The 10,577-nt window shown below is 37.8% G+C and overlaps 1 protein-coding gene across 1 annotated transcript in view; it reads left to right on the top strand.

The window, feature by feature from the left end:
• Positions 1–9,075: 9,075 nt before the first annotated feature.
• The window catches only part of OTOGL (otogelin-like), a gene marked incomplete at its 5' end in the record, with an annotated part of 46,033 nt that continues 44,531 nt past the window's right edge, over positions 9,076–10,577 (top strand). Inside the window, 2 exons of the mRNA XM_010145715.1 lie at positions 9,076–9,249; positions 9,717–9,845. Of these exons, the coding sequence (XP_010144017.1) occupies positions 9,076–9,249; positions 9,717–9,845 (303 nt within the window). The remainder of the gene's footprint in view (positions 9,250–9,716; positions 9,846–10,577) is intronic.

The following is a 10,577-nucleotide window of genomic DNA, read 5'->3' as shown; positions in this document are numbered from 1 at the left end:
GAATGATAACTACAATAAAGTTGATGGCATACTAGTTCTCCACACACGTGGTACTGAGTCCAAGAATTAAGATCTGAATTCCATGTCCGCCATGGCACAATAATGCACTGTTCCCACCCAAGTTACCAGCCCTCAGTGTTTGATTTGCCTGTTAGCCTCCCTAAATGTGACGTGTTTGAACAGCTCTTTATTTAATTTGTACTAAACAAAGAAGTCATCTTTTTACTGTGTTTTTAATGAGAAGCTCTTGTGTTTTTATGGGAGAAAAATCAAGTTTCGATTCAGAAAAAGAGCAAAAAGATTTAATGCAGCAATTAAGAACTTAATTTTTTTTTTTCAAGGTGTTAGCAGTTATGTTACACACTGAGCAGTGAAGTTCCTGTATGGATAAATGGCATTCACAGAGAAGACAACAATATTTGCTTTTAACATTTTAAAGTTCAGTAATTTCTAAGGAAAAAAAATCTTAGCGAACCAACTCATTTAAGTTTTATCAGTGTAGATCTTGCAAACACTTCATTTTAGTTAATGTGAACATTGATGAATTTAAGCTAACCACTTTCTTAGTTTAAAAGTTTTAAACAGCTTACCTTCTTCCATTTTCTTGCCTATCTTCTGTCTTCGATAATGCTACATTCTTTCTTAACAAAATGGTATTAATAATTTTTCTAACAAACGTGTACTGCATGTTATTTGTATTTGTGGTCTATTTCTTCCACTTGCCTATTTCATAGACTTCTGCTTTTATAGTAAAATTGCTGTTTTTCTATCACACTTGTTGGCCTTTTTCTGGCTTTGTGGTGGTTTTAAGCCAAGTCAGTGCCCTTGGATCTGCCCTGGGGAATACAGAAAGGGAGCTGTTTTCTTGCATACCCCTTCTTTTGTAACTTGAGGCAAGTTCAAAGCTCTTAGTTTTTGATGCTTTTATTAGAATGCTTAATACCGAAGTTGGTTGGTGCACTGGTAATCTTTTACCTGTTACTTGCCGATATATTTATCTTGGTAAATTTTTTAAATGGTGACTGGGCATAAGCTGGAGCAATCACACACAAAGCAACAATTCTTCAATTACTCATTTGTCACGTCTGAGGAGGCAGTAGAAGCCTTTATCCCACTTCCCCTTCTGAGTATCTGTAATTTTTTGGTGCAGCTTTTTTCAAGACCATTTGCACCAGATAGACAGTCTGTAGGGCAACCTACATAGAATGTAATAGTGTTTTACATGGTCTCTCGTAGCCCGTTTGTAAAATAAATGCATTCTGTTTGTTACTTGCCTTATGAAGGACTAAAGCTGTAGGTTCATGTCAAACAACGTTGTCAAGCTGACTGTTCAGTTAAGACAAATATTTTCTTTTAGTAGACTCAAGATTTTAATGGGAAACTAAATAATGGTGAATTTGAAATTACAAATGTTTTAAATTGGAAATCTGACTCTTAAAGTGATTTTCATCTGTTCAGGGAATAAAACTGTAACATGGGCTTCCAAGCAGAATGCCTTTAATTTTTTAATTAATGTATCTAAACCTCAAAGCCACATTCCAGCACATAGTTCAATGAGTAAGTGATATGCCAAAATACGTCCACCTAAAACACTTGTCAAATAATTTGTGGCAATGGTAACTGTGTAGAATTAATGATGTGTTTCTTGACAATTTGCATGCAAATTTGTGTACAAGAAAGAGAGACTACATTTCAGTGAAAATATTGTTTATTGTGAATAGTTTGCCCTGCTCTAGTTGCAAAGAATACTAACAGTTTGCTTTTCATTAGTCCCACCCCTCAGTTCTGGATGCCCTCTTTTTTTTGGGTCTCTGAAAGCCCTGTAAGGGTCAGCAGTGAGCTCCCTGTGGGAGACATCCTTGTCCTTCCTTGTCTTCAGGTGGGAAGCAGAGTGCTAAGATAACATTGACTTGTACCTTTTTTTCTATTAGCTCTACCCCTTCTGTGAGCAAAAGATTTGATTACAGTTGGCAGTGGATTTAGGCCCTGGTTCCATTTTCTCCAATGATTTCAGACGCAATTACCTCTACATGCCTTTCTGTCTCCACCACCTACTTCTCCAGACCATTAAATTATGCAGCGAATGAATCACTTTTATTCTCCAACAAAGGGAAAGATTTATTTCAATTTGTGCAGATTAGCATGGAGGGCTTCCAGGAAAGGCTTGGGGAAACGTTTCTTGCCATGAGAACAGCAGTTTGGAGGCAGTGTGTTATGGTGTGACTCAGAAGCTGGATCCTCTTTCTGAGGACCTTGCCATTTAGCGACCACACAGCTTGAAGAAAGTGACCTTTTCACCTTGAATTTCTGCTTTTGGGTTAATGTTCAGCATCCAGCAGCCCTTTGGCTATACTGACTCTAAAATGTCATACTCTGATGGCTGCCTGAAAAGGCAGTTCACTGTAAGAATAACTGCCTGAGTTGGATCGCCTTCGGTAGATGCCCGTCTTCTACTGATACAGCAGCAAAAGATGAACAAAAACGAGCATCGTGTGCTGCTGTTTCAGTGGGATGTGTGGTATGCTGGCAGCAGAGAAATGAAAGCTTTTGCTGTGTTCAAAGTGGGAGGATGCTCACACTAGACACCTGTAGGTGCTGCTTAGCCGTTTGTGGTCTCTGACGCTGGGTGTTGTTGGTGAGCTACGAGAACTGTGAATCAAATTTACTCTGGTTTAGGTAAGGATATGAGTACTTTTGTTACTGAATGCACAAAACCTAAACTTCAGCAGTGTAAATGAACACACTGAACAAAAACATGTAAAAAAATAAAAGCTTTGTGCAAGTTCCAACTTTCTAGCTCCTGATATCATTTGCTGGAGCTCAGAAAAGGCAAATTTATCACCACTATGTCTGGTCCTTTTTTTTCCTGTTATGATGTGCTTTATCATTACAGCAAACAATGATAAAATATTGACATTTATCATGCACTTATTAATAAAACAATACTAATAGGTCTCATATAAATATCTATTTAGATATTTTAAAATAACATCGCCAACTGCGTTGCTAATTTGTGACTCAGAATAGCTCATGTTGCAGAATGTGTTACTTGGAAACAAATATTTGAACATTCCCAAATCCTTAATCTACAGAATATCTCATTTTTAATTAGAAAGGGATTGCAGTAATGTGATCTGTGCAAAAGCCAAATGTGATACACAAGCAGGCAAAGCTAAGTAACGGAAACAAAAGAAAATCTGCTTTAAATGATGTTTTCTCAAACTTTTAAATATATTTCTCTTAAAATACAGAAAAGAAAAACAAACCCTTTCTCTGTCTGATTAATCAACTTTTTCAAAATTGAGAAAGATTTATTTAGAACAAGGTTTTGAATTATATAAAATAAAATATTCCTTGTCATGTACTTTTCATTATTAGCAGTAGTTTTAAAAATTTTTTCTGAATAAAAAATATTGTTGATGAAACCACTGAACACCCAACAACTCTATATTGCCATAAAATCTACTACTACTACTACAAAAAAAAAAAAAAGCAAAACCTTATGGATAATGAAGAAAATATGATATACAGACTTGTCCTATTGCTTGTATACATACACACAGATACTTGTAATGCATCTTTCTCAAGAGTCGTTGAGAGTTTATTCTGCCTGAGGTCTATCTTTTTGGGAAGTCACTTTTAATGAGATAGGAAGGAGTTATCGTGGATGCATTAGCAGACATCTGGAAGTTGTCTGAGGGTGAGTCAGCAACCGGAATAATATCACTCAGTCCCTTGCATCTGTGAATCTACTCGGTCGTGTTGTTCTTGTCCTTTTCTACTCAACTATGCTGCAGTGCTAGATATGTGTCATACCTTACAGGTGTATTGCAAGTTTCTTTGCCATATTTTAAATTAAAATAATCCCATAATCTGGAGCTCTGTACATGATGCTGAGGAAAATAGAATTTATGTGCACATGTGTGTGCATGAGCAATTTAGCTCTTTGGTTCTTTGTTCCTAAATGTGGTTGTTTTTTGGTTTGTTTGTTTGTTTTTTAAATACTTGTATAGAAATACATAACATAAGTGGGAAAAAAGGTACTATGACTATTCCTTTTCTCTCTCCCGTTAAAGGATCATCTACTATATTTCCTATAACATTGTTTCCCAACTTTCTCATGGATTTCTACCCAAAAAGAGTGTGTATCAGTGCCATCTGCTGACTCCATGCAATATTGCTCCAATGTTTGAAAAGCATTGAACAATACAAATTTGTAAAGGATGCAAAACCGGAGATTAAATACAGTTACAAAAATTATATATATGTAATTTTGAAATGGTACAGAAGAAATTATCACACCAGCAAAATGAGAGAAGCCCTCGAATAGGAGATGATACCTCGTGTAAACTGTGAATGAGTTTTGCATAATTAATGTGTTTTCACTGATTATCTGGAGATCAAACCCTATTTGTGTAAAATGGCACAAGAAACCAACAAAGCAAGGTCATGCCAGGTGCCAAGGCATTTGACTGCTCTCCAAAACCACTTAAATATTTATGCCGAAATGCTCACTATATTTGGGATAAGATGCTTTACCTCTCCTGGGATCAAGTTCACCAGAAGCAATAGTTTCAAATCTTAAGTTCCTTCAGAAGAAACTCAGAGCCCAGTAAACAACCTCTAAACTAATTCTAAGTGTCCATATAATTTCCTGAAAGGTCAAGTCTCAGCACAGCTAATGGTATTTCTCTGAAAATATGTAGGAAGGACAAAGCAAATTCTATTACTGTTTATTTCCCCAGTATTTTTTGCATTTGTTTGTGAGCGGCTATTATGAAAATCTCTAAAGCGTCATTAAAACAAATGGAAGCTAGGATTAATCTATTTCGATCTATTTCCCTATGGAAAACAGGGTATGCTCTAGGTGCTTTTATGGCCACCCTAGTTTTCAAGTTAGCATATTGTAAGAACAAAACAAAAATAATGGAGAAATCAGGGTATTGAGAATGGAAAGGAATGAGTCTTTGCACTGATCAGTTAGGGAGATTTTAATGAAACTTTCAAAGAAGAGAAATACAGCCCCATTTAAACTGTCTTCTCCCAGGCTGCATTTTGACTATGTAAGCCCACTACACAGTGTTGTTGTTGGTTGACAGCAATAGAAAGTTTCTAATGTGATATTGAAATAGAAAGTTTCTAACAAAAATAAACCCTAGCATTCCCAAGCACTACTGAAAAAAGAAAAAAAAAGAAAGGGGGAAAGCAATGTTTTGCTTTTTCAGCTAGAAAGAAATATGGAAAAAAAGTGCAGTGAAGTTTAGAAAAAGAATGTACTGAGCAGTGGGACTGACAATGAGTTTTTGACTGACTGCCCAGAGCTGTGATTCTGCCTTCCCTGTTGCTTGGCAACTCCCTGTTATCACAAAGAAACTGATATTAAATTGGAGCAGGCTGGATATGGTAATTTACGTGGGAAGATACTCTTGCAGTGGGAAAACCATTTTATTTCTAGTTTCTGTCAGCATAAGTAGGTTTCACATGATGAACTGTAGTACATCCCCTGTTGGGTGCATTTTACCTAAAAAGGTAAAGATTGACTGTCTTGGAAAGAGCCTGTGTAGGAAAAAAAAAAAAAAGAAAACCAGCAAAACCGCCCACCTTGTTGTTCATCAGACCTGCTCCTAGTGTATGCTCAGACATCAGCAGCAGTGACAAAAGCTTGTTTTCATACCTGCTTGGATCCAGTGCAGATTAGAGAGATGGAACTCAATCATTATCGTTTATACAACCACAGTGCCTAAGAGCTGTCAAGATTTGCCCAAGACCTCACTGTCTGATATAAACATTAAAAAATGATCTTTATTTTATCTAAATAGTCCCTGTTCTTTCTTTTGCATTGGCAGTAGTTAAGTGCTAGGTTTCAACCGCACTGTATTTCTTCCCTGCTGAAAGATGAAGCTGCGCGTGTAGCGGTTCTCTAGAATAATTTGAACACCATCGTAGAAACTGTCATTCAGCTTTGAATTTGGCTGGTAATGTACGGCTGGGAAAAGACTCCATTTTTGTTGAGGTGTGTGGAGAGAATGGCAAGGTATATATGTAAAGCAAATCTTGTCGTGAAAGCTTTGAGCCGCAAGAGATACGTAGTCCATAATGGTTGTTTCACATCGGATTTAGGTCTAAGATTTAATTAGAGAGAAAGCACAAAATTTAATGCAAAGCCCTTTTTCTTAAATGTCTTACTCATAGCTCTACTCAGCCACCACCAGTGCCTCTCTGCATTTCCATCCTGCATCATTTCTAGTAATTTAACACCAACATACAGTCCTACAAGTAAGGAAGTACTTCACATGTCTTCAGGACTCACTGTTCTGGCTTTGGTCAGCAAAACACTCCCTGTCTCCAGGCTTCTCTCTACTGCAGAGTTAACTTGAAATATAACTCAACTTTTGCCCTTGGCTCAAATCCCAACCGTACACAAAAACTTCTGACTTCAGTATGTTGATGCTGTTCAGCTGAAGGGATTGGCCTGGATCGTCAGAAGGCGCAGGCAGCAGCTTCAATTACCATAGCTAATGCAGCTACCCACTGCTGCTCCAAGAGCTTGCACTCATTGCCAAAAAAGGTGTATTTTTACTGTGGGTTAATTAGCCTGAATTAAATATCCTTATTTAAAATAAAGCCCTCCATCTCTTTTCTTACAGTGAAGACATTGCTTCCTTATTAACTCAGCGTGTCTCCTTTTGCTGACGCTAAGCTAACTGAAGAGGAATGAACTCTGCAATGAAAACAGCCCACAATGTCCTAGGCATCAAACAGGCCCGTAGACTGCAAGCAAAGTCCTTTTCTGAACGTACACATGGTGGGGAGATAGTTTCCTTGCTCACTTTTCATTTGGCCAGCACAGAATGTATCAGCTTGCGTCCCATCTACCAAGCTAATGACTTTGTTCCCCTTTTAATTTACCACATCACCTCCAATAAATCAAAAAATGCTCTGGATTGTTATCTGACTTGGAGGGGAATAATTACCGGACTGACTCCAGCAGCAAGCCTGCCTTAATTAAAATACAGTGTGCTTCCCAAAAAGGTAGTGACCAGTTTTATTCTGAGTGCAACCTGGACCAACTTTACAAGGGAACGGAACAGTAAAACTCTGCTTTACCCTGAAGCTTTCTGTACTTTTAAAGTCAGTTCCCCCACTAAATCATGAAGAGCTGATTTCTGACAACCCCTTACCACTGGCAGCTAGTGGCTAACTTTACCCAACTCAGCTGTTGTCTTCCAAGCTAACTAACTGCTAACACATACCACAGGTTTCTTAAGCCCTGGCGTTAGGGTAACGTAAAGCCGGCAGGCAGTCTCCCAAACCTTACGTTCATCGCATTCACTCACACCTGCTGTAGCGTGTTTTCTATGTCAAGTAGCAGCACCCTCTGGCTTGTGGGCCGTGCTAGACTAAGCTGTAGCACCTCCTCTCTGTGGCAACATAAATAATGCTACACTTGCCAATGTCTAGGGTTGGGTTTGTTTAGGTTTTTCTTGCTTGATTTTTCTGATTGAAAGTGTTCTTCAAGCATTTTGGTCACTATGACTTATAAAGGGACAACAAAAAAAGCTGCGTCCTGTATCACCCATATTTTCAGTATACTGTGTTTCTCACTGGTGAGGAAAAATTGCTGATCCTTTTTTTTTATTCTTGAATGGTACTCTGGGGAGAGATGCTGTGGGCACAAACCAAAGCAAGGCATCCCTCCCATTGTGGCTAAGTGGAGATCTCCATGAGCATTACTGGGAGCCAAAAGGATATCCTAGGACTGGGGAACTGCTGAAAGCCACTATTCCCCTCTTGCTCATTAGCACCTGCAATTAGATTCAGCTAGGCATACTCTCAGAGAGTCTTTAAAAGGAGAGTGGGAGTAAAAAGAGAAGTTTATACATCTTTCTGTTTCCAGCACTACCAAAGAGTTTCATGTAACACTGGATGACTCAGCAGGTGCAATACATAACTTGCTACCTCCAAGATTTTTATTTTGTATCTGTCTCAGATTTATAATGACTGTGGGACTGAATTTGATCAAAAATTATATTGTGTTCAGAAGCACTGTTATGGGCTTATGTTAATGTTATGAAGTTAACTCTCTCAAGACTTTTCTATAGTTAAGGCTTCTTGTTGCCTTGCAAAGATTGATACAGAAGTGAATTGAAAGGCAAATTAAAATAACAAATAATAAGAGTAACTCAGCTTCATTTTTGTTTGTGGTAATGTTATCAGCTCTGAAAATACAGTTGGTCTCCTTTGCGCCAGTACCACTCCTAGCACAGGGAATTACAAGGGGCATGTGCGTTTCCCTTAAGGTATGGAAGGACCACAGAAGCTGTAGGTGAATAAACAGACAAGTTGAGCAGAGGCGTGGAAGTGATTTTGTATGCTTAGAATGCAAAACTAATTTATAGGCTGGAGAGACAACAGATAAGGGATTGGGAAGGCAGTAAATTTGAATTTTGTGTATTAAAACACTAGCAAATAAAAACCCAACAGAGTAGACAAATCTTCTAAATGTTAAAGAAAAAACCACAAACAAAAATATCAGCAGAAACCTTTGCCCCTTCCAATAACCTTGAGTATGACTCAGGGTTTTGTGAATTTTGATGGGTGGTGTACAAAAAAAATCTTCTATCTACTACTAACAGATGGTAGGTTTCTTGGTTTCAAAAATACAAAACCAGCTTGATCTCATGTACCTTGGTTTAAAAATAAAGCTCTTTTTATAGCATGTCTCCATTTTGACAACCATACAGTGCAGTAAATATCAGATTCCATGTGTGAGCACATTCTAAAATCCTAAACTAAACTCTTATTTTAGGGATAGGCTGATCCTTTGAGTTTGTGGAGTCCTCAGAAAGAAGACTCACAGCTGAATGTAATGGCTTTTTGTGTTTAACTCCACGGTTTTAATAGATTGTGAGTTCAGGTTTGAATTTAAAAATATATTTCCTTGTTTGGTAGCTTTTCTTTAATTTCAAAGATGTGTAAATACTGTTATCCACCTTTTTGTGATGGTAAGGCTGGAATAAACCTGTGGGAGTGAAATGCAATTGAATTTATAAATAAAATTATTTCTGCTTCATATTGCAGAGCACAGATAACTCAAATATATCTATAATTGCCCAGAACAAAAAGTGCTTTGACAATGATATTGTTTGTTCGAAGACTGTTTTCATAACTGTTGGAGACACTGAGATTTTTTTCAGTGAAACTTCAGAGAAGCAGGTTAGTTATTTTCTTTCCTTTTCGGGTTACCTTGTAAGATAAGCATTGTAAAGTTACAATTTCACATGTTTTTGGAAAACATCTCTCAGTCTGACTTAACATAGCACGAGTTCCCAGGCCTGGATAAAGCAGCAGCTCCCAGTAAAAAAATATTGCATTGTTTTTTTCAAGTTCTATCCGTCCTACAAAGAAGACTGCTCAAAATCCTTAAGCAGTTGAAGCATACTGGCATTTATTTGTTTCTTTCCACTTGGTTTTGAAAGGGAAACCAAAGTACAAAATCAAAGCAAACTTGAATGATTGAAAAAGCTAAATATCAAAGTATTAAGCAACATTCCCAGTTATGTTGATACAGCAATAGTTGATAGTTGATTCAGCTCTTCAGTATATACTTTGTTATTAATTGGCTGCATACCCTGGTAGGATTACTTTACTAGATCGTATTAGATCTTTATTAGATCTTAATAAATACTCATTTCTGTCAGAAGACCTTAAAACAGGAAAACAAATCGAAGTATCAGCTTTGGAAGGCTGGATATTATACTGTGATACACTTTCCAGAACAAGACATTACAATTCTGTGGGATAAGAAGACAATGATGCATGTTAAAGTTGGACCTCGATGGAAGGTGAGCCAAAATGAAAATCTGAAATTTTGTATAGATCTCTGGGTTGCTAGTGTGATCTCTTATTGAATAACTGTGATTGTCATTTCTTCATGACTAACTTTCCCAGTGACAGAGCTGTTTATCATGATGTTCAAATGGTAGCATTTCCCAGGTGAGACAGCGAATGTGATCTAATGTCTGGACTCCTGAAGAGAAGGGGTGGCTCCTACATTCGTGTTTACTCCATTGCTCCACATGTTGCAACCTTTCAGACACACAGTGATTCAGCTCTGGCTTAAATTTAATTTGGGGGCGGGAAGAGAAGGTTAGTTTTGAGTTAGCCAGTTCACTGCATGTGTTCATAATTGCTAGAGCCAATGGAAAGGAACCTTCCATATTTAGCAACATGAAAGTCAGCAGGTTTGTAGCATAGATTGGATTAGGTGGGTGCTGGAACTGCACCCTGAGATGTAGTACAGGATGCTGAGATGAACAGATAGAGTTCACATCTTGGGTTTAAATTAAGCAGACAATATGCAGGAGGGGATCTAGACAAAACCTGACATTTAAACCTAGTAAGTATACTGTGAGAAGGTTTGGCCACGATGCAGGAAAGAATATGAGGCTCCTTCTCTTGCCAGTTGCTTTTCTATGTTCCGTCCCTACATTATCATCTGCCTTGGTGTCTCTGCAAGTCAGTCGTCAGGTCCTGGCAGAGCAACCTTATCTGCACATTTGTTAATTACATTCCTG

The sequence above is a fragment of the Buceros rhinoceros genome, unplaced genomic scaffold, assembly GCF_000710305.1.
Source record: "Buceros rhinoceros silvestris isolate BGI_N320 unplaced genomic scaffold, ASM71030v1 scaffold8601, whole genome shotgun sequence".
Classification (NCBI taxonomy): Eukaryota; Metazoa; Chordata; class Aves; order Bucerotiformes; family Bucerotidae; genus Buceros; species Buceros rhinoceros.
Note: the sequence above shows the minus strand (reverse complement) of the source record. Positions and strands in the feature narration are given on the sequence as shown.